Here is a 25,626-nt window from a genome sequence, read left to right as displayed (position 1 = left end):
GAGCAGATTTACATTTGGAGTAAGGTTTTAATCAATCTATAGAATTGCATAGTGAAGAAATCCATAGATCGAACTGCTCCACAAAATCGTGAAGTCACCTCGCTTAGTAAGGCTTCATCCAGATTGTGGGTCCTGGATCTAAGCCTGGCCAAACACCTCTTAATCGACCCTAGGATACACTATACGTACTCCATGTAGATTATTGTGTTACCTGACTATACCTTCCATGTATATATATACACATAAATACTTAGTTCTTCGTTATTAATACCGTTTATACTTGGTTGTGATACCTTCTACGACTGAATAACTTTATACGTTAGGTTTCTTTGGTCTCAACCAACACACGAAGCAGGTTTACTTTCTAAACTGCTATCATTGTTGACGACCAATCACTTTGCTGTAAATAAGACACAAAAGTCAAACACATTAAAATTAAACAGCCTAGTTGACCTAAAAACCAGACAAATAATATTATCAAAATAAAACCTGGTTGATTCCGACGGTAATCCGATCAGAGTGTGACATGCTGGGTGGCACTTGCAACACTTGTACCATGCATGCAACCCAAAGAGCCTGATTTTTTTTTTCTTTTCATCCGTTCCCTGGCGAAGCTAGAGTTAAAATGATAGTGATGCACTATTTCACTGTATACATGAGAATATATATAATTCGGTTGTTTTTGGGTGAATAGTAAAAAAGCAGTAGATTTTCGTTTTGCTCCTGTGCACGTGCACCACCCCATATTGTGGCTTCGCCCCTGCCCGCGACAAAACCACACAACCACCAAGTGAGGCGTCGCTGCATGCATCCATGTGATCGATCAGCGCAAAGCACCAAGCCAGGTAATCGATGGAGGCCACCGATCAAACCAGGTATGCAGAGGGGACATGACCAACGACAGGGATTGATTGTGATCGCCCAACCAAACTGGGGTACAATCAAATCAGAGAGCTGAGGCTCAAATTCAACCGTGTCCGTCTAATAAGAAAGGTGAATAGCTCGAATTGAGCATTAGCTTAGATGGTTATGATTTTTATGGTGAAATATATGTGAGGTGAAAGAGAAATGTGAGTGCGACTTGTACTTAAAAAATGGATAGGGCAGATATATTCTTCTTCACTTTTAAACATTTTTCCCAATTTCCCCCTTTTTTGAAAAAAAGAATGGTGATTCTATAAAGTAAGAATCGAATCCTAGATCAAACTCACAAAGTAATTAATCTTCTTTGTTTAGGTTAAATACCTGTAGAATTATTGTGACTGTATTTATGAGTGGAGGAATCATGTTGAGAAGTAATGAACCAAAAAATTTCTCCCTTCTTATTTGCGATTTTTTTTCTTTGCTCACACAAAGCATTCATGCCTCTATTTATGTATATATCTTGCAAATTTGATAAAAAAGCAGCGCGAGTGGAACCCCTTTGCATGCATGTGGTGTTCAACTTGTTATCATCAGTGCCCAAACACACTTCTACTTGCAAGAGTCTCAAACGTCAGGGTATCCAAAAGCTCAAAAACGTTCAAAAAAAAGAGGGCTCATTGCCTTTCTCTCAAAAATGATAGCTGGCCGCCTTTTACAAAAAAAATACCGGGGTACGAAGACGTACAACAGAGGAAGTAACACAATAATTAAAGCATTTATACTGATAATATTCTGTAATTTTTGTAACTATGGCATATGAATTTGGTCAAATACCTTTCATGTAGTTTTCATCTTTCGGGTGGTACAGACGTTTACGGGAAAAAACTGAAACCCTACCAATACGAAAGTGAATTTCGTCGTAGTGCTCAATTGCTTGTCCTGAAGTGAGCGGAGCCGTCTGATGATCGAGCATAAGATTTTTGCAACCATGCTTTTCATCACTTAATTTTCTTGCAATAAATTCAGTACATTTTCATGTTCCAATTGATGTTTCATCAAACTTTTTTTTAGTAGAGGATATACCTCCCACCACAATAAAAAGAATGAAGTGTGATAACTTTTTTTTACCAGAGGATATACATTAGCATGAAAAGAATTTGCACAAAAAAAATATCGAGGTACAAATTAATCGAGAATATCGGTCTAATCGGTGTTTTTACGCTCTCTCAAAAGCTGAATTATGCAGATCTTTAAATAGTATGGTCATAACAAAATCTGCAAGTAGTTTAGTCTAATCAATCCTTTTTGTAGAGTTCTTTGAACTTACGAAATGGGCAAATTGTAAGCTAAAGTTTGCCAACGTAAGTAATCCACATAATGCTCGATCCACTTATGCAGATAATATTCATGTTGGCTGCTTATGGATAAGAACATGGCTTTAATTTTTTGTTCTGAAAAAAATAAACAAGTCACAGTGCTCCCAGATATGCTATAGTAACAAGCAAAGCTAAACAGTGGTTGTTTTCCTAGCTGATCACCAGGCAGCCATTGAGAATATCAGGTTAACAAGCCATTGAAGCAAACCGAGGTGCCCTTGGAATATCTTTGCCGTAGGATCTGTGGCAAATCATACTGTACTTTTGGAAATAGATTTAAATTTAGCTGCTTTACCCAATAACCGTTAAAATCTATTTACCGATACACAGTGTATGAATGAAACATCTCACTGTAGCTCACCTTTTCTGTTTCTTTTCTGATTTACAACACTAAAATTAAATCCTTTTCAGCTTGATTTGTTATAAACTTATCATGTTTTTACCTTTACATGATAAAACCCTATAAATAGGGGCATAAACAAGTCCAACCATTGCCTCGTATTGCCATTTCACTAACCCAAAGAACACTTCACCATCTCCTCTCCTCTCCTCTCAAAAACGCAGGCAAGGCTACAGAGACTTGTCACGGCCATGCACTAAACTGACAAAACCATGTGGCCTGCAGGCGCCGAGCACCCCATGGCCATGGGCCACGGCCCCGCAGCATCGTCGCCGAGCTCGAGTGCGATGACGTTGTCGGCGCCGCAGTCGCCGTGGCAGTCCCCGGTGCCGTACCTCTTCGGCGGGCTCGCGGCGATGCTGGGGCTCATTGCGCTGTCGCTCCTCGTACTGGCCTGCTCCTACTGGAAGCTCTCCGGCAGCCTCGCCGCCGGAGAGCCCGACGACATCGACCACCAGGCCGGCACGGGGGGACGAGACGGCGAGGGCGGCGAGAAGGGCTCGGCGGCAGGCAAGGCCGGGCCGGCGGAGGATCATTGGCGGGAACACGTGGTGGTCATCATGGCCGGCGACGAGAGGCCGACGTTCTTGGCCACTCAGGCGTCAGCCGAGCCGCGGGAGCCGACGGAGCGGCCATGAGCGTGGGCTGCGGTGGCGGCTCGGAGGAGAGGAGGTGCGTGGAGTGCGGAGCGAGAGCGCGGTCGACTGGCTCAGAAGACGACGCGCTGAGCAGATTATTACTAGTGGTAGTTCTGTAATTAATGGGACATGAAGCTCATAGCACGAGCTCGCTCCCATCTTTTCCATTGTAAGATATATATATATATATATATATATATATATATATATATATATATATATATATATGAAGTGGATCGATAATCTTTTGAACATTTGGGGGGCCAAATAAATGTCACCGAAAACAGTTCACTTCCAATATCATCTTACAGTTAATTGTCCTTATTTTTGGAATAAATTTGCCTATCAGTAACTACAAGTGTACCTAGATAAACCCATCTGCAAGTACACGCAAGTAAGCAAGCAGCCACAGCCGCAGGTGCCACAAAAATAGCCAGACCCATTCATGAACCGAGAGGCAGCTTGCCGATTGATTGCTGTATGGATAGAGGTAGCCATCGTCCATGGAGAGAAGCATCATGGCCGTACGGAGTACGGACTGAAGACCAGGGACCTGGGACAGCTCCTCATCGAGCCGTCATGTCAATTTTGGCCACATCGATCGGTCGGTTGCCCGCGACATGCATCATGCATACAGCTAGCTCTAGCTGGTCAAATTATCGGCCCGTGCAAGTCGCACCTATTCAGTAACATGATGAAAGGGAAAAAGAAGATTAGGGCCTTTCGGTGACCAAGAGTATTTATTTTAGCTAGAGATTATAAAAAATAATTTATAGATCTTAGATTGTAAGAAGTTAGATCGTAAAATTTGGATGGTAAAAATTGGATTGTGAATTGTTATAATCTGATGTAAGGTGGATTGCTGGATTGTTACAATCTGGGTATTGGATTGTAATAATTCAGCTTTTCCAACCAGTTATTTGTTTCAGCTTTTGAATTGTGATCACAATCCAACTTTTACAATCCAACTGTTTGTTTTAATTTTTAGATTTTGATCACAATCTAACTTTTACAATCCGAAACAAACATAGCCTAAATTTATCACGTGAAAGTAAGGTAAAATATGACGTGCCAAAGAAAGTGTGGCGAACGAATTTGTTATGTAATTGTGGAGAAGTGTAGCTATAGTCTATGGCATTGAAACATAATGGTAATAAAGTGCGACGTCTATTTGTTGATGCCAATCTGCAAAATTTATATGGCAGGGTGTACATACTTCTTTTGAATTACCTACCTCAACTTTTATTTTCAATATGTTTGAGGATTGGCTTAACAGTGTACCATTAAAAGTAAGATTAAAGATTTGGTTGGTGTTATGACACTATGTACGTTGGTCAATATAGCTTAGCTGTAATAATATTGTGTTTGATAAAAGAAAGAATATTATATATATACAGGTGATCTTCATGAGTACTTATTAGCTACAATTATGGATTATGGTCTATACTTCTAAAAGAGGAAGATCAGGAGCTTGCCAGGTTAGCGAGCCGCACATCGGAGGTCACAATCATGGAGAGCTTTGTCGGACATGGATGGAGGTTTAGCAACAGGGTTTGTGGTGTTTGATCCCTCTCCAATCTTTAGTTCGATTAATTGGCGTTTTATCCCCCAACCATATTAAGCAGCCTAGAGTTGTTCTTTGTAATAAGTAAGCAGCCTATCTGATTGTGTAAGACAACAAAATCAGATATCTTCAGGACGTTGTTACCCAGAGCTCCACTCTTTTTCTTCTAAGAGTATCTCCCGAACGAATATCATAAACTTGGTAGCTCTCCATCAACATTTCTTTTTGCCTCTGAGCTCACAGGCCTTTGCTCAGTGTTGGGGCACAAAATTGTGCCTCGGACAGCGTGCGGCGAGAGCTCTACTCATTAGAGGAGGCTCAAGTTTGGAGATGGCAATGGCTTTGAGGAGAGGAAGAGAGAGCGAGTATGTATCGTATGCAGGGGGCGGGGGAAATATGGAGTTCGCCTCTCTTGGCCCTTGGGGGTTTATTTTAGAGCATTTTTACGGTAATCCATACTACCTGTAGGCAAAAGATAGTATAAATTTAATCTGACCATCTACGTAACTGGATATTTCTGTAATTACGACGAAAGTGTTAATATTTACCCATCATACTATTGAAGGATATTGTATTCTTTTTTTATATCTAATCCCTAAATAATCGTTTAACCAAATAATCAGCATTCAGACCAGTCTAAATATTAAACCTATGAATTTGCACGATATAACTACCATGCCATTTCTTTTTTCCCAAAAATACCCTTATACTACATATACTCTTCTCATATACTACTCATACTATCTCTAAATAATAGGTAGTATTCTAACCAATCTAGACCATCTGATTCAAAAAATAGATGGCTTAAGTTTCTCCTAGACCACCGTTTTTCTTATTTTATAAAAAAAAGCAGGAGAAATTACCATCTTATCCCTAAGATATTATACTATAATCATATATATAGAAGGGGCTTTTCACCCTTTATATGTGATGTGGTAACTGGGATACTACATCACACGATAATACCAAAGACATTGTTTAAATATCTCGGGCTAAGGCATTTCCCTCGACACTCAGTTTACTGATCTAAGGGATTTCTTAAACCATTTGAATCTATCACGCAACAATGATTTTTGGACTTATATATAGGGCAATAGTATATATACTTCTGCACAAGCTTACAAAATGCTCATTGGGCATTCTCATGTTCACCCAGCTTTTAAATGGCTATGGTCTTCATGCTATCAACCCAAACATAAAGTTTTTTAGCTTTTTATGAAAGAAAGACTCAACACCAGAGGCTTACTCCGAAGAAAATGAACGAATATTGAATCTTTCTCTTATGAGCTCTGCATTCTTCAAAGGAAAGAAACTCCTATCCCTACACTGCAGTTTTGCCTGTTCCTGCTAGAGCTCTATTGGTCTTTTCTACAACAGAAGGCTCCAGCCATTGCATGCCATTTTGCACTTCAAAAGGAGATTGACTCTTTCCTTCTGTATGGGGATTATCATTTTGCTATTCCGATGTATTTGGAAAGAGAGGAATGATTGGATCTTCAATAACAAAGACTAAGTGTGCAACATTGCATAGATAACTTTGTTCAAGAATTTACCATAGTTATCCATAGAGTAAAGGAGAAAAATAAACAAAAAATGTCTATATGGCTAGCAACTATTGTGTAATATCTGATTTTGTTGTCTTTGTTTTCCCTTTTGTACTGACTTTCTTGTTTTTTAATTTAATTTTTCAATAGGGGTTCGCCCCTCCTGTTTCATAAAAAAAAGTCGGGATATTGTTTTGGCAGAGACCAGAACTTATTTCATGGAAATAATAAAGCTTCCTTCCTCTTAAAAAAATAAAGCGTGAAGAACTGAAGAACCGTAATTGTGGCATTCTACACCAAACGTACGCCTAACAAAGTGTGGCACGTCAGTACGACGTGCCAACGAATCATACCCTCATTTCTTTATTTCTGTTGGCTAATCGGTTTCCAACAGCAAATCTCAGAAGCCTTTCATGTGCAAAAAGCATCAGCACTACCTACATAAGCGCTCACACTGCAAATTTGCATATCGGCCTTGTGGATCCAACCGAGAGCTAATGTCATTTAGAGTAGGAAATTTGTTTTTTTAGTCCTAAGAAGAACTAGATGATTTTTTATTGAGAACAAAATAGACACCCAAATTAGGTAGGATTTTGTAATATAAGCTTTAAGATCTTTATTAAAGTGGGCATTAATAGGATAATAGGTTTTGCACATAATGTGATTAGATCATCATAAACTGCTTTAATGTCAGGTAGAGATAATATGAAATAAGTGGTTATTTTACACGAAACCATTAATGAAATGCATAGATAAAAAAAATTAAATAGAGTAATCCTGAAACTTAATTTTAAAAAGACCTATGACGACAAGGTCAAATGATCTTCTCTACAACAAACACTAAGGGTGAAAGGATTCTCAGCCCAATGATGTATCGGGATAGAACGGTTTGTAAAAAGAGATGTGTAGATATAAAAGTGAACGATGATGTAGGATGCTTTTTTTTAAAAAAAAGGAATAAGGCAAGAGGATCCTCTATCCCTAATCTGGTGGTGGATATGCTTGCTATTTTAATAGGAAGAGCGAAAGAAGATCGACAAATAAGTGGTGTAGCATCTTAAGTTTTAGCATTTAGATTTTTAGCAAAATTCACTCCTTTTTAAAAAAAATATATAATTATTTAAACTAATATAAAATCAAGAAAATATATATTTCACCAAATTAAATTCTAAATTAACCCTTGCATTAAAGTGATTATATGCATCTTTGGTTTATTTGTTTTTATGGTTCTTTGAGTAGAGATTTGAATTTGAATATCTCTCAAATTCAAATATATTCTTAGTTTCAATTCAACTAAAATCCAATTTAATTCAAATATTTTGAATTCAAATCCTCTACCAAATTTCATAGCTTCAAATCCAAATCCCAATTCAAATTCTCTTATTTGAATTGATGCCAAATACAAATTCAAATCCATATTCAAATAAATCCATTTGAATCTCTTCCAAATCAATTCCAAAATCCTTTTAAATTCTCTCAGGCCACCCTATCCCTTTTCTCTCTGTGCAACCCACCTCCACGCCCCGGCCAGGTCGGCCTTCACCCCCCCCCCCCCCGCCTCCTCTCCTCTCCTCGCGCATGTAGGCCGCAGCACACTCCCTTGGGCCTAGCTCCTGCGTGGCCCAGTAACCACACTGATGTCATGTTGTTCTCCCTCCTCTAGCTCACTGTCACTATTCCTAGTTATCGCGTCGCATTCCCATGCCATTAAGGCACCAACGACTTCATCACCCCCCTGTATCCCCTCTCTCTGCTCTCACAGGCGCACAACCTAAGGCACCCACGATCGCCCGTGACTTTGGAGGCCACACGAACGGATGGACTACGTAGAGCTACCACCGCCATGATAAATCGGGTAGGCGCTACCACCAAGACATGTGTCGCGCCACCTCACAGTTGCCACCTCCTGCTTCCCCTCTCCCTATAAAGCATGGAGCCCAGCCCCCCTTTTATCTCATTCTCCTAATCGTAGTCCACCGTTGTTGCTGCCACACCATCGCAGCCTCTTCCCCGCGAGCAGCCGAGGAGTAAGAGAAGCCCGCTATCTTCCCAGTGCCGCCCTTTATAGCCAAGAAGCTACAAGGGAGCACGCCCAAACTAGAGACTGAGCAAACGCCGCCGCCAGAAGCTTCTTGTTGCTGACTGTCGTCCCCTCCCTCATTGTCTCTGAGCTCAGTGAGCTTCCTCATCCACTCATGCTCCCTCCTAGCTAGCACGTCGAGGCCTTTGTGCCCTCCCCCCCCCCCCCTCGCACGGTGGCATTCGACCATGGAATTCTTCCTTGCCGTCGTGTTGAGCTCGCCGCCAACGCTAGCCTTGCCCTCTTTTGACCTGGCCTTCATGCCATGGTGCTTCCTGGGAGTCATAGCCATAGGTTGCAGGTGCTTTGTGGGCGTGAATAGTGGAGCCGCTGCTTAGCTTTTGATCCGTCGCCTTGACTAGCTCCGGCCATCGCCTGCCATCGATAAGCTCCCAAATGGATCCCCATAGCACGTAGATGTCCGACGTGTGTTTCTCGTCGTGCGCCCCAGTGGGAACCCATCGCTGGTGAGCTATCAGTTGTGAGCCCCCGTGATTTCTCACTATAGCCCACCTTCACCGCTGTTCTTCTCCACTGGCAAGCCCACCAACGCGCGCGATCCAAACGAGCAAGTTGTGGCTCAGACTGTGAGTGATCGGTCTGGTGGCACAAGTTGAGGCCATGTCCCCATGGGCCGGCCCAACTACCAAAGCCCACGAAGTTGAGCGGGCCAACCCTAATGGGCCGACACTATGCAACCCAGGCCAGGCCTAGATCCAAACCTAACCCAAGCACTATGCAGTGGGTCCACTAGTGAACTATACAGTGGGCCCCATTACTGTTCAGCGGGCCTCACCCATGAAGAGTATATTTTGGTATTTTCTCAATTTAATTTTAGATTAAATCTTTGTCATAACTTCTCCATTCTAACTCTGATTCCAACGATTTTTTCGCCTAAATTTAGCTAAATTCAAGATCTATCTTTCTAACTTAGTGCGATATACATTAGTGCTATTTTGGCTTTCCATTTAGTGTTATTTGATTCTTCTAGCATGGGTCATCGTTAATCACAATCATGTTTGCAAAACCAGAGAAATTCACTGAGGAACTGGAGAGCCCCGACTTTGACCAAGGGCTGGAAGAAGACTTTGAAGAAGGCAAGTTATATCTCCTTCATCATTTGAATCCATGTTTTCAATAATCTAATTGATCAACTTAAAACTTGATTTATCATGGCATGTGGTATGTATTATGCTATTTCAACTACTTGTAGTAGTTAAATCCTATCTAACAATTGACATGACTTAAACAAATCATTATCCTAACATATCACCCTAGAATTTACCTATCGCTATCTATATTAACATCGGACGACACCTTGATATCTAGCATTCTTAGGATGAAATACATCTCTTCATAGATATCGCTATGGAATACATCTCTTCAGAGATATCACTTCACCGATTAATCAATTCAACTCATATGTCATTAATTTTTTGTGATTGTGGAATCCTTGATATAGAGTGGGATATGACGGGTGGTGTGTAAAATAGGTTAAAATTGTCAGCTCTTGGAGACTTGAGTTACCTCCATGGTATTCATTGTCAGCTGAAGATGTCTGTTCTGGGCGTATAAGTATCAAATTATTGTGTCATCATACTAAGTCACCCCAGTGCAACCATGCATCCTATTATGGACAGGACTTGACCTTTCCATCTCCCGATCAAGCTGGACTTTTACTAAGAGGTCAGGGCAACAATGAACACTCAAGCGTCTGTCAGGTGCTTCAGGATGTTTATGAAACCAGTGCTTTAGGATGTTTTTGTAACCAGACTCTTTATGAAGATCCCAGTGATAGACTATCATCCCTTGCGTAGACCTGAAGCACTTAGGGTGTCTCGCAGTATAGTCGAGTAAGGGAAGGTGATTAAAGCGTCTTGGTATGATTCGCTCCTCCACTTTCAACGGTTGGAGGCTGGGCATATCGTTTGGGTACAATATACAACCTCTGCAGAGTATAAATCTATTCGAATAGTCATGTCCACGGTCCTAGACATGCTAAGCAATGACTTCACTTAGTTAGACTCGGGGCATGTGTATCTTTGATGAGTGGGTGGATGGATTAGATGTCCTTATGATGAGGTTGTTGGCTCGATTTGTTAGGAGCTGTGTGGTACTAGAGATACACCAGACATGATGGTAGGGACTACGGAGTGAGGTGTAGTCCCTCTCAGGACTGACCCCATAGATATACTTATTACCTTGTTTAACCTGTTTCAATGTTAACAGTAAAGAATATAACTAGATACCTGCTTAAACTACTTTACATTTAAAACTCTTGTACTTAAGTCATCCTTTATGCATCTATCAAACACTTGCAATAGTATATGACTTATTGAGTGCCTTTCATACTCATTCTTACTATCATTTAGATGAGAAAGCGGATGCCGACTTTGCTGGAGACGAAGGCGTAGATGAGGAGTATATTAGTGGTCGCGTTCTCACCCTAGCTGCATGTGGCTTCGGGTTGTTGTTTCATTGTGTTTTTGTTGGCTTGTGGGCTAGGCTTGTAATATACTCTATAGTTTAAGACCTTTGTATTGTTGTAATTTTAATACTTTTATATATGATGTATGACTAAGATGTCATAATTATTGTACTATGTGTATCAACTACTTGATCCAGAAACTGATACAAGAGGCATAGCAGATCCCGAGAAAGAAGTTTTACAAGTGGTGTAATTCCTCATTTGGTTGATAATGGTCCTTGGATCTTATAATATGCAAACGATACTATTATTTTTATGGAACACGATCTTGAAAATGCTAAATAAAACTTTTGCTATGTGCATTTGAGTAGTTGTCGTGCCTGAGGATCAATTTTTATAAAAGTGAACTATTCTGCTATAGTGAGGCAAAATATTGTGATGACAAATATATCTAATTGTTTGGATGTGCAATGAGGGATTGCCTGTTTCAATATTTGGGAATACCAATGCACCATATGAAGATTGGTAATAAGGATTGGAAAATAATAGAAGATCGATTTGAAAAGAAACTAAGTAGCTGGAAGGGCAAACACATGTCTTATGGGATCCAGCAGTCTAACTGGAAGGGAAAACACTAAGAGGTGTACTCAAGAAATTGGATTACTACCGATTCAGATTCTTCTGGTAAAGTGATAAACATAAAAAATATAGACTTGCAAAATGAAGTATACTATGTACATCTAAAGATTAGTGTATGTTGGGTATGAGGAACTTGATATTTAGAACAAATGTCTACTTAGTAAATGTCCATTCAAGTTAATTAGTGAAGATGGGGGCATGACAACGATTACTTGGATACAAGTATCTAGGTAAAAAAATAATTGCTCAAGTCGAGAAGAATCCTGATGATTCATAGTTCTGGTCAAGGTTGGTAAGTGTGAAAGATCTATTCTTAGTTTTGGGAATTTTAGACTATAAAATGACACTCAAATAAGATTTTGAGAGGACAAATGGCTAGACACAAGTACTTTAAGTGAGCAGTATCCTATCTCGTATAATATAGTATTTAGGAAGCATGCTACAGTATTGAGCATTCTCAGTTTTGATCCCCTCGATGTATCCTTTTGTAGAGCCTTGCAGGGGAATAAGCTAGAGGCATGGCATAACCTTGTGACTACAATTTATATGGTAGACTGTATAAACTTTTTTTTTTCTTGTGCTTGTGGCTTCCATTCCTGGATCTCTTGTATCTTCATTCTGATTTATTAGAGTTAGTCAAGCCTAGTGTGCATCATCTACTAGTTAACTAATATGAAGACACTAAAAAAACTCAACCTAAGGGGAGAGACATCTTGAAGGTATTGCATTAACATCGAGAAAAGACTCCAAAAGCTAGCTACAGCCCACACACTATCGCTGAGTGATCGCGCCATGATCATGAGGAACACACAGCGAGGGGCCTTTTTTTTCGAGAAACAAGGTTCGAGCCCTAGTTAGTAGCCTCGCACCTGGAGGTCTTACCACCATACTATCTGTATGTCCTCAACTTGAAAGTACTATATCAAGCTACTAAATCCAAACCCCTTTTTATAGTACGGTCAATGAAAACAAATATATCTACATAAGTGATATTGTCAATACCATGATCACTTATCTAAATAATATATCATTATATCTTCATAAAGCTCTTCTTTCAAACCCTAAGTTTATTACATAACATTTATAATACTAAACATTATATACTAACAAATAATGTTAGTCATATTAGTTATGTTAATATTAATCACTAAAATCAAATTGACCCAATACAGGTAATTGATCTTTCACCTACTTTTGTCACGAGACACCTTTAGAATCCCCTTTAATTTGGGTAGTATGTTTGTTAGCTTGTCGATGGTGATCAGTAAGAAAAGGTGTGCATGACGAGGGACATGTTCATTTAATCATTTTGGTCTGGTCTGAGTTTTGTTTTACAGAAAAAAAAAAACTAGAACAGAGAAGAGAAAGGAAGAGGACATAAAGGCCCATAAACCATATCTTGGGCCAGGCCCATCTGGATAGCAGATCAACATCTGGATCTGCTATCGCCAATTTGCCATTCCTAAAAAAACAATTGCCGATTTGCCTCTTCAAAAACAGTAAGCAGAAGTAGCAGCAGCAGCAGGAAATTGCCAACACGTAGAAAGTAGAAGCTGCACTTCACTAGTTTATTTTCTAATCACAATGGCACCGCTTCTGATAAACATATCAGCTTAATTATCGTCAATGCTTAAAGACAAAAAACAACAACACGTGTTGATTTGATAACAACGGCAGGACGGATGAGATACCAAGAAAGCTTAAAGCGAAGGCAAAGCGATCGGCAATCAACCAATCACAAGGCACGCCTACTAGCCTACGGCCTTGAGAAGCACTCCACGAAATTATACTGGATCACAGCTCATGTTTGCTCAATCTCTCTCTACCTTCTCCGTATCAACAGGGGCGAAGTTTGAGCTGAAATGATTCTGATATAATTTTATTATATATTTAGCAGCAACACAAATTTATATAATTGATATGAACATTTTACTAATACGATTTTTCTTTACCCTGATGCCAATACACCCACCTAGATCAGCTAGCTTCGCCCCTGCTTATCAGGAAAGTCACATGTGGAACAAAAGGCCTTCTTTCCAGGAGCCATACGACCTTAACGCCGTAGCCCAAGAGAAGAAGGGGAATTTTTTCGATTGCTCATGAGCTCCATTTTATCTATCGCTTGTTGTCCAACCTAGATCAGATCACTAGCGAAAAGCAATCGGCACGACGACGCAATACCAGATTGCAGTGGCCAGCGGACGGCCGGCGACGAGGGTTAGCGATTTTTGGACAGTGTGGCTAGCTCACCGGCACGCGTAGAAGCAATGCCGCGCGCGCGCCCCCGTTTCCGGCCACCGGCACATGTAGCGACACTTCCATGTTACAGCTAGGTCTCTTTTGGTTTACAAATGGATCGAAGAATTAGTGTTCGGAAGATTTTGGGTGTGTTTGGTTCTACGGCAAAAAAAAATTGACCTAACCTTGCTTAGCAAGGGTAGCTAATTGGTAACGCTAGAAATATCTGACTTCTGGAGGCAAGATAGCTTGCAGCGGCGAGGAACAGCTTGCCTGGCTCAGCGAGCTAAATTTGCTTTCCCTTGATGGCAAGCTGCCGAGAACGTGGCATTAACTTGTGGTTACACTTTTTTTTTAGATTAGACCCCCTTAATCCGATCTTCTTTGAAGACGTTTTATAGCGGAATGGTACGGGAAGGGGAATCGAACTGGGCGCCTACCACCATGTAGCTCCCACTCTGGGCGCCTACCACCAGGCACATTGTCTGTCCATAACTTATGGTTAGATCATCTCCAACGGTTTTCTTTCAGAGTTCAGAATCTATTCACGACGGGATTTTTGTTCCCTTCAGCGTTTAAATGATTTCCCTTCACAGTTCTCGTCACGAAAGGATTCACAGAGTCATTCCCTCCAGGAAGAGATTCTCTCTACTTTTCCTTCGCAATTCCTCTCGAAAAGAAGTTATTGAAGATGAGAAGAAATAAAGAGAATAAGAATGAGAAAGGGAATCGAAAAGGAAACGAAATAAAAGAAATATAGTTAGATATGGTCAAACACTTACAAACCAAACATGACTACTCGCGTATCAAGGTATTATCCGTACGAACTAGTAATAGTTAGCCCGGCTAGGCAAAATATATTAAAGATCCAAACACATCCCACCAAGGTCCATTTGGAAAGTAGTAGGAATTCAAGGCGGGACCACGCAGAGAAGAGTGCGATTCTTGGAAAACTCTTTGTTTCCAGTTGGCCTCTCATTTGTATTTTACCCCTGCAATGAATGAAAGAATAGAAAAAAACGAATTCAATTGTTTCTCCTTGGCTTATAGGAGAGAGATCAGACGAGGATTCATTTCGAAGGCTTGCATAAGTCGTATGGAAAATAAAAGTTACAAGAGTTACATAATCTGCAAAATTTGGGTCGGTCTCTCGGTTGTACTGCAAAACAACGAGCTACTTGGAATTTCCTCTCTCTCTCTCTCTCTCTCTCTCTCTCTCTCTCTCTCTCTCTCTCTCTCTCTCTCTCTCTCTCTCTCTCTCTCTCTCTCTCTCTCTCTCTCTCTCTCTCTCTCTCTCTCTCTGTGGCTGGATTGGCCTGGTTAATTCCTTGATGGAAGGGGAATTGCTTTGCGAGCATACTAAATCTCTGGATCCTGCTGCAATATCCCTTCTCATCCTAATCTGAATTCAGATCTCCTGGAAGGTTATAGTATGTGTACCAATGGGAACGATGACGATCTAGATAGTGGGGATTGATCGATCGGAACAATCAAAACCATGGGAGGCAACAGTTCCATCAAGGTTTTGATTATCCAAAACCGAGAACAGGGGTACAAGGGTTCATATTAGTCCTCAGCCGTTGGATCAAAGGCTGGAACGATACGTTGAACTGTGTGCCTGGCAAGCTGCTTGTTTCTAGCTATATAGCTCTCGTTTGATCCAGCTCCAACTTCAATAATTTTTTAAATTGTATATTTCTAGCGTCAGAAATTATTAGAGTTGAGCTAATGATAAATTGGTGATATTTGTGTGAGTCATCTTATTTGTATTTTAGATTAAAAGTAAAGTCATGAACCACATTTTAGCTCTACCAAACACGTCAATAATTAGGGATGAAGCTCTGATTTTCCAAGTATAGCAGCACATGCATGCAACTCGCAAGAGATCGAGAACTTTCCAAATATAGCATAATGCATATAATTCAGAGACCGTCAGATGCTGAGCATCTTCACGATCCAAAATCCGAAACTAGAACGAGCCGTTCCAGCAAACACGTACACACACTAGCCTAGCTTAATCAAGGCTAGCCCAAAACGGGTGATCACCAACTAGAACTCGCCGTTATAGCAAACGCGCGCGCGCGCATGCATGCAGCATGGCACGCACGTAAATACGTACGTGCGTTTACACCGGCCCAATGGATCAATCGGCCGGCTCAAAAACATGGCATGCAACGCGACACGAAAGAGGGCGACGCGCGCGCGCGTCAGAAGGTGGGCACGACGCCGTAGCCGCCGAAGTCGAGCACGTAGGGGTAGGGCTGCGGCGGCGGGCGTGCGGCGGCGGCGTTAAAGATGTCGGCATCTTCGGCTTCGGCGTCGTCGGTGCGCTTGGCGAAGCGGCCCTTGACGCGCGGCCGCGTCTCGGCGTAGGCCTTCCGGGACGCGTACCGGATCGTCTTCTCGAACCGCCGGTTCTTCCGCTTCTCGCGGTACCGCATGAGCCGCGCCTCCCTGCTTTCCGCGGTCGCCGGCGTGGGGAGTCTGCCGGCCATGACGCCGTCGCTGCGCTCCGGCACTGCCCCCGCATCCACAGACGACACCTGCTTATATACACCAGAACCAAATTAAGATCGGTGCATCATAGCTAGTTTGTGCTCCTCCCTCTTCGTCTTGCAAATGAAAGTCGGTTCGGGGCACAGGGTCTTACGCTGTGGGTAGGAGTTACTGCGTACGGCAGGTAGGCCGCCTTGGACTGCGCGAAGTCGAGCTCGATGACGCCGCCGGTCACGCTCCCGCCGCGGCCGCAAATCGCGTCCGGCACCAGACCGGCCTCCGACGAGGAGCCCTGCTCGACCAAACGCAAAGCGAAAGGAAGATAAGCTACTAGGAAGCCGTGCACGAGTTGGAAGCAGGACTCCTTGCAACAAGCAGGGGCAGGGCGACTAGCTAAGGACTTACGCTGTTGCCGAACGACGCCGCGGTGTACGAGCTGTAGAACGGCTTGGCGGTGACGGCTGCGGCTGCGCCACCGAAATCCAGCTCCACTGCGCCGCCGCTCGTTCCGTCGTTGGGCACAACGCTGTCCGTGTGCGGGAAGCGCGCGAGCTCGGGGCCGAGGAAAGGGCCCATGACGTCCGCCAACAGGAAGTCGAGCTTCGCGTCGACCTTGCCGTTGCCGGCGCCGACCGCGTTAAGCATCCCGGCCGCGTCCGCCGCAGCGGCAGGCGCGGACCCGATGGGCTGCACAGGCACCCGCTCGTGGCGCCGGGCCAGCGGATTGGCGTCGTGGATGTCGGCGTCGCAGGCGGCGCAGAGCGCGGCCGCGTCGGCCCGGCAGGTGACCGCGGCCGGCGCGCGCTCGCACACCTCGCAGACCCACACCCTCTCGTGCCCCGCCCGCGCGTGGCCCGCGTCGCACCCCGCGCACAGGTACACCCCGCCCACACACGTCCGGCAGTGCACCGCCGCCGGCGATCCCTCGCACACCCCGCACCGCCGTCCCCCCACCCCCCAGTAACTCCCCACCCCTACCTCCATCATCTCACCTCCCCACCTGCCTGCCTTCCTCCTCGCAAGCTGCAGCAGCCGTGTCGCTACTTACTACTAATGGCAGTTTTACCAGCAAGCGAAGCGAAGCTGGAACTGGAACAAGCCGCGGCTATTCCTTGCTTTATAGAGGAAGCGCTCGCCTTCGCCGCTGGTTTCGCGGGTAGGGTCGCGTGCATTTAGGCGAGGGGGATGGTATCGTATCGGTAGGTGTGGCAAGGCCGGCGACGGCGACGGCGACGTGGCGGGGCGGGACACGTGGACCGCCGCCGGCCAAGCGAAAATAACCAAAATGTTGATCTCGTGGATTTTTGGGAGGAGGCAATGGTGGCGTGGGCCCACGTGTCGATGTTGGGTCATGTGAGCCGTGGGGCCCGCGTACGAGCAAGGTATCATCATCGGGCCGCGGAATTAGAGTCTTTCGACGGACAATTATTAAAGTTACATATTATTAGTTTTAAAAATTTATGAAGTTAAAGCTCTACATATATTTGAATGAGCTATTTTATTTTTATTTTAGTTTAAAAATAAAACCTAAACTTTTTTTTATTCAAGATGTGATGTGAAATTGAGAGTTAGGCCTTATCAAATAGGATCTTAGATCATTAGACGGACAAGGCCGGGATAATCACTTTTTATACGGACATATGTTATTTAATCATGGCACCGCTGCATCCGATCGCCGCGTGTACTGGCCAGATCAGACCACACTTTGCTTAGTTTAAATTTCTGGTTTAGACGACGATTTGTCGATTTGGCCTGCATCTCGCGTCATATATGAGAAAGACTGGCTTAAGCTTAAGGCACAAGTTTAAACTGGCTGAATTTTGCCAAAGTGATAACGAATGTAGAACGTGATCGAGTGGGTGATAAGATAAGACCGGGCATGGAGATCCTAAAACGATCGAAAGCGGCAACTCGGAGGCGTCAACTTCACTGGTTCCCCCAAAGAGGTGGAAGGGACAAAGATGAGCTTTATGGCGGCCGGCGGTTTGACGTAGTCGGTCCAGCGCCTGCACTATATTGACAGTCAAAAGAACTAGTAGTACTTTATTTTAAGAAGGCAAGACGTACTTTATTTTAAAAAGTTGTCGAAAGTAAAATTTGATCATTAATATTTTTTATAATATGTTATTAGCTATTATAAAATTAACATCATATTAAAATTACTTTAAAATATAAATATCTTAAAATAATTTTTATATAGTAAACATACATATAATTTAATTAAAAACAAATTGCTATCATACCATTATGTTGGAGCCAGATTGCCAAAATACCATTCAAAAATATATCATTGCTATAATACTACTACTATTTATCACCATTACCCAAAATACAGTCCCATCCAATTCCCAAAACTAGAGCCCGATCCCTAGCTTTCTTTCTCGTACAGAGGAGGCGAGCTCGCTCCGCTCCGCCCCTCCCCAACCACCTAGTGTCACTCCAGCCCGACCACCACCCTCTGCAGCAAAATTGGTTGCTCCCCTCTCCCTCAGCATCCTCCCTCCCTCAGCTCCCCCCCCCCCCCACATCAAACCCTAGCGCCCATCGCCGTGTGCTGCTGGTGAGATCCCTCTGGTTTGGTGCTAAAATGTTGGATCCTTGTGAGATCCCTGTCGAGTATGTTGCTCTTCCCTTTTATTTGTGATGCAAAAATTTGATTGACATTAGGGTCAAAATATAGCATGATTAGGCTAGATTGACTCGTCTGTAATGTTAGATTGCTCAATGTGTGGAATGGGGATGCAAAACTAAAACTGCTCACGGCAATCAAATGCCTCTGCAGTGCAGCAGATGAACATACATGCTACCATTATGATACAGACTACAATATTCTTGATTAGTTGCGTTAGATCTATGTTAACTGTCAAAGGAATGGGGAGAACTCATGAAAGACACAATGTAGCTTACCTCACTTGATTGCGGATAATTAAAAGTTTTTGGTCTTGATCCTGGTCCAATGAATAAAGCAAATGCTAATACAGTATGTAGATATCCAATGAATGCTAGAAATGCAGCAATGTATGATTAGTTGCTTCTACTGTTACAGTAAAACATCCTATTGTTGTACTCTCTCTGATTGCAAATATAGGTCGTTTTAGCCTCTCAACTATTCTCTAAATGTAAGTTATTCTCGAACTTTTATGCATTTTTTTCTCTTTCGTTCCCTTCTTACCCTTGTTTAATAAATACTACCACTCTCACAAATGAATGAGTTATATTTTCCAATGCAGAATAAATAAAGGGCAACAAGGTCATTTGATCTACTTTCTTAATCCTTGTGCATAAGTCTAAAACGACCTATATTTGCAATCGGATGGAGTATAAAATAACGAAAAAATTGTGTTGTAGCAGTCTTTAACTTGCAGTACTATTGATGCATAAACTTTATAACCATTATTTCAGTGTTGATCCTTTGGCCGCATTTCGAGTAGAAGTTATGGTTGAATCCTTTTGCACAATCATAGATGGCAGAAAGGAGTATCGAAAGGGTAAAACCTAGCACTTTGTTGCGGACTATGAGTTGTTCTCTATCATTGAGTTAACTTCGCATGTTAAGAACTATTTCAAATGGAATGATGATCAGAGAATGACAGCATGGTATTCTAAAACAGAGGATGGGTTGATCCCTTTAATTGTTGGGTGTGAGATACCTGCATTATTTGAACATAACATGGACAAAAGGAATGTGAAATCCTTTGTGACTATTGAGAACAAGCTTTCCAAAACATCACTTGATGTCCCCTCAAGCTTGCAGTCGTTAGTTGTTGTCCCCGTAAGCTCACAACCATTTGTTATTGTCCCGACAACCTCACAACCATTAGTTGCTATCCCATCAACCTCACAACCTGATATTGGCAAAAGTGATCCTGCAGAGAATGTTCTATTGGCTCCTCCATTTGTTGCATGGCCACATCAAATATACCAAGGTGAGTATGAAGATGATGAGCGTGTTGGCGACAACGATGAAGCCATATACTTGAAGCCTAATGAGCAAGATCAAAGCCAAAAAGATCCTTCGGTGGGCAAAGATGTTGAAAACCGCTATGATCCGCAATATATATCAAGCGATGATCAAACAATTCTTGCTAACAAGGCACTTGTGTATATTCATGATAAAGACAATCCTAAATTTGAAGTGGGTGCAACCTTTGCTGATTGTAAGACATTTAAGTTAGCCCTAAGACAACATGCTATTAGAAAGGAGTTTCAATTCGAGACAGAATATAGTGAACCAACAAGATTTACAGCTAGTTGTATCAATGCAGACTGCGGTTGGCGTATACACGCCTCAAAGTTGCAGGGGTCTAGCACTTTTATGGTACAGTCTTGACTAATATTCTGCAACTTATATATTTTATAGGAACTTCCGTATTTTTACTTTCAGTTTTGTTTGCTACAAGTAAAAGTAATTCCTGACGGTCACACTTGTGGTACCAAGAACAAGAAGATCGGAAATATGGCTAACAAGGCATGGATAGCAGACTGGGCAAAAGTGATATTGATAAATGAGCCAACAATAGGTGCTAAAACCTTGCAGGAGCGGTTACAGAAGAAATACAACATCAAGTTGACCTATAATAATGTTTGGAAAGGAAGAGCTTGTGCACTTGATGATTTGCTTAGAATTTGGGAAGAGAATTTTCAGTTGTTGTGGGGCTTTAAGGCAGAGGTAGAGGCTAATAACCTAGGAAGTGTGGTGGAAATAGAAACCATAAAATCTGGTGCCAAGGTTCACTTCAATAGAATGTTTGTTGCTTTTAAGCCATGCATTGATGGATTTCTGGCAAGATGCAGACCATATTTGGGAATTGACACTACATTTCTTACTGAAAAGTACACATGATAGTTTGACAGTGCAGTAGCTGTGGATGGCCATAGTTGGATGTTTCCTGTGGCATTTGCAATGTTTGATAAGGAGACAAAGCAAAACTGGGAGTAGTTTACGAAGCAGCTTCATAAATGTATTGGAGAGCCAATTGGTCTTGCAGTCCATACAGGTGCATGCAAGGGCCTGGAGTCCGCTATTGGTAAGTTTTCAAAAACTCCGAACATAGAAAATGCATGAGGCATTTGATGCAGAATTTTACTAAGAAATATAGAGGTGACTTAGTGACAAGAATGTGGCCAGCATCCTGAATATATGAACTTAACAAGTATGAGGCATTTATGGTAGAGATAGCAGGAGCAAGCCTAGAAGCAATGGATTACTTACGAAAGAGCATGGACATTTGTGGACCAAAAACAATTTTTCTGAATTGTGCAAAGTTGATTATATCAACAATAACTTGGCCAAGTGCTTCAATAGTTGGATCAAGAAGATCAAGCAACTACCAGTAGTAGACCTATGAGACACACTTAGACATATGCTAATGAAAAAGCTACAGACAAGGAGGAAAGTTGCAGAAGGGTTGCCTCAGGTGAAAATACTCCTAAGTGTGAAAAATGAATTGAACCTTAGAAGCAAGGGGCTGCCCTATGACATATCAAAAGCATTACCAACTATAGCTGAGGTTTCAGGAGCTGATGGTCGTACAGGCACATGGAGGCATACCGTTGATTTGGACAAAAGGATGTGCTCATGTAGACAATGGCAAGTCACTGGTAAGCCCTGCATACACGCTCTTGCTCTCATTTTCTCACTAATACAGTTCGGGATGGATGACTATGTTGATGATTACTACTTAGTGGCAAGATTTAAGGCCGCATATCAGGGTATCCTTATGCCAATTAGAGGGAAATCCCAATGCCCCAAGGTGGACCTAGGATTTAGGGTGCTTCCTATAACTCAGAGGATAAAGAATATTGGTGAGCCATCAATAAAAAAATAACATCAATGCAAAAGATGTCAGTTTGGGCACCATGAAAAGACATGCAAGGACTCCATGGCTGACCTAGATGGCATGCCTAACCTAGCTCCAAAACAATCTAAAAGGTACACCTCATTACCTTTACAATTACTTGCATCTTTCATTTATATATTCATGTGTTGATCATTACAAAATAAAATCTTAAGAAGAGGAGGAAGAAAGTTGTAGAGGCCAATATCATTTCCAAGACAACTAAGCATGTCATTCCTTCCACACCACCTAAGGAAACAAATCAGCAAGATGGCAATATGGCTGCAACATCAAGTTCAATGACAAGGTGAATGGCAGCACTTGCATGTTGTCCTACTAGCCCAATTGGAGCAAGCACAAATCCAAGGCCCCTGACAAGGAGCCAAACAGCTGCTATGAATTCCCCCTTAAAATTAAACATGTAGTGCGGTTGTGGTTTATTGAAGTACTATCATGTTAGTTATGTATTTTGGAAGTAGTATATGAAATTATTAACTATGAATATATATCAAGTTGAACTGGATGTGACTTATTACAATTTGAATGATGTATGAGACCTAATTTATGCATGCTTGATTTCATATGGTTGATTCATTTACCCCTGTGGTTCATACTTCTCACATACTCTTTTATATGAACAAGGGTATATATATATCCTTTTCTTCTCCAGTTAGCTTCAATTAACTCATAATGATATTTTGGAGTGAACAGTAGTGTTGTTTTGGCAATAGCATAATTTTAGATGGTAATTCGGCAAACTGTCTCGAACATAATGGTATGTTGGTAATTTTCTCTTTAATTAATTATCGATCAAAACTTATAAAAATTAATATCTTTTAAACAAAATACATCTTATATTTTTAACCGAGGAGTAATCATTAACCACCTCTCATCTTCATCATTAACCTGTGATCGATATCGCTGCCAATCAACGTCCGTCTAGCTACCTCTCTCACTCCGGAGACTACCAGTAGCTGCGAAGACGGACACGCAACGCGGGAAATGTCAGAAATAGCCTCGACGACCTTGCTAAATCACCAAATGGCCTGCAGAGAACAACGTCATGCATGAAAGCTTAGTCATAATTTTTTTAAGACGCTAATTAGCATTTAGATAGTTCACATCCTGATAAAGAAAGTCCATGAAACCTATAAACGTTATAGAAGAGACGAGTAAGAGAACAAAAATCGCGTGTTGAGAAGAAGCCGCGCGGCAGCGTTGTACAAGTCTCTGGACAAATCTCTCGATGCTGTGGATTGTGATGCCAGAAAAAAAACGTCCAAAGCCAGTCTTTGTAGACAAAAATCTCACCTCAAAAAGCACAACCGATTCGATGCGCAAGTGCCCCACGCCAGGCAATCCACCGCAACTTGCCGTAGTGGGCGACGGGCTCGGCGGCTCTCGGCTCGGATCTTCGAGGGGTGCGGGGGCTCAACCCCTAGCCTTTTTTGAAAATTTTAGCGGGTTATTGAAGACTTGGGCAGCGCAGACGGCCGGCCGGCGCAGGCAGTAGACCGGCGGCACGAGTCGACCAGCCCGTCTAAAATTTTGTGCTAGATCCGTCACTGCATGCAACCTGCTCGATCGATCGGCGCGCGGCGCTTTCCGCGGCCCCGGCAGGGCGAAACTACGTCGGCTCGCGGGGCGAGAGAGCGGGCTCGAGTAGTCGAGCGCACGCGAGTTGACGCTCGCGGGGGGACAGACGCTGCACCCCACGCGCGCGCATCGCGTGACCTGCCGCCGAGGGCAACCCCGCGCGCGCGGGGACGGCAGACCCGTCATCTGGGGCGGGTGACGAACCGGATGCCGTCATATCGCGTGGAGGGACAGGGACAGCGGGGCCGCGATCCGGCGCGGCGACCGAGCGGCGCGGCGCGCCATGTGACCATGCCCGGATGCCCCGTTACCAAATCGAGCGTGTCCGTCCGCGTGCAGGCTACGTGTTGTTTTGCTTGGTGGCCATTTCTGAGACTGAGAGCATCTCCACGGGGGTTCGGTCGCGCCATTGGGGAGGTCAGGTCAGTTTTTGGCAACGGTCTCAGTTGTTCCTGGAGCCAAACAGTTTCATAGGAAAGGAACCCTCATCTCCGTTGTTCTGAAGTTAAACCGTAATATGTATCTTGAAATTCTGCATCCCAACCAGAGCCTACTAATTTGCATATAATGTGTTCATTTCCTTTCTTTGACTTTCCCCATCAACTTGAGGGAGAGATCCACGTCATGCAGTCATATGAGTCCTTTTTCAACTTCCCCCATCTTTTCGAAGTTATGAAGACTCATTAATCGTGCCGCGTGCTTCAACATGTCACGGAGCCATGTGCCCCAACTAACACGGCGGCGTGCCCGTATCTATCCACAGTGTCTCTGTATCCTACAGCTGAGCTCGGGCGTGGGTTCGGGTGGTGGGCCCGGTTGTGTTGCAGGGTGGCGCGATGTGATTGGCTGTGCCGACAACCCCAATTCCTCACGCGAGCAAGCAAATTTACAGAAACCTACTTAGAAAAACTCTAGTAAGATTTTATTTATATTATTGATCTTATAATTTAATAATTGAGCTAAAAATAGAAAGAAAAAATAGATATATATCATCATAAAAATCTTTCATAAAACAAAATTCTATAAAATTTACTTAAACTCCTCGCCACCGTCTTGTTTATTCGCTCGTCGTCTTGTCAAGCGACGAGGAGATTCGGTGGAGATCGGATGAGGGTAATCGATCGATCATGTGAAGTCGGGGGCGTATGATGCGTTACAGCTACTTATGTACAGTTCCCGGAACCCGGTGGCGAGCGTTCCAGACGTTTCCATGCATGCATGTGGCTTTTGGTCTTAGATGTGATCCATCATGCACGATCTACTATTCGTTTGCTATACTATATGTCAGCATTCACGTGTGTATATATAGAAAGCATTTTCTATACTTCTCGTTGTATATACTTCTCCTTAAAAAGTGTTTAAGAAAATAAAATTACTTATAAGAAATATATCTCTCAGAATATATATATATATATATATATATATATATATATATATATAAAAGAGTATATTTCTCAGTTATAACGAGATCAATTGTGAATAAAGGGTACAAACTAGTTTTCCTGTGTATTTATATACATATATCATACTATTTAAAACACAGCCAACCTAATTTTGTGTTAAGATTTGTAATGTAAAAGTGTGTATATATATCGACCACGATCTGGATCTCGATCTCTAGCGGGGGAGGGGGGAGAGCGCACTTGAATTTTGCTCGATCTCGATCTCTAGCGATTCAAACACATCCTGCATGATCTAGGGCCTCCAGCTCGATCGATGGATCGCCATGCCATGCAAGAACATGATCTCTGCCTCTGCTGGACCACTCGAACGACTTTCTCTCTTGCTCCTGTACGTGTACATGGGGCCAGCCGGCGCCAGCACTAACGACTGTGCTCGGTGCGCCGCGCATGCGTGCGTTTCGATCCTTCTGCCAGCGAAACGCGACCGTCGATGGAGAAGCTCGTACGGACGGACGCACTACGT

General features: G+C 42.8%; 1 protein-coding gene and 1 pseudogene across 1 annotated transcript; one reads left to right on the top strand and one right to left on the bottom strand.

Annotated features, from left to right (window-relative positions):
• The first annotated feature begins 2,749 nt into the window (after positions 1-2,749).
• On the top strand, positions 2,750-3,532 carry LOC133917387 (protein GLUTAMINE DUMPER 2-like; annotated as a pseudogene).
• A 12,133-nt stretch (positions 3,533-15,665) lies between these two features.
• Positions 15,666-17,330, bottom strand: LOC133918479 (zinc finger protein HD1-like). The gene is made up of 3 exons (XM_062362373.1): positions 16,673-17,330; positions 16,422-16,559; positions 15,666-16,314 (listed from the first exon to the last, which is right to left on the bottom strand). Exons 1-3 carry the CDS (start codon positions 17,252-17,254, stop codon positions 15,979-15,981), a joined length of 1,056 nt encoding a protein of 351 aa, XP_062218357.1. The 5' UTR covers positions 17,255-17,330; the 3' UTR covers positions 15,666-15,978.
• Positions 17,331-25,626: the final 8,296 nt, after the last annotated feature.

This window comes from Phragmites australis, chromosome 5 (genome assembly GCF_958298935.1).
Source record: "Phragmites australis chromosome 5, lpPhrAust1.1, whole genome shotgun sequence".
Classification (NCBI taxonomy): Eukaryota; Viridiplantae; Streptophyta; class Magnoliopsida; order Poales; family Poaceae; genus Phragmites; species Phragmites australis.
This window is presented reverse-complemented; position numbering and strand designations above follow the sequence as displayed.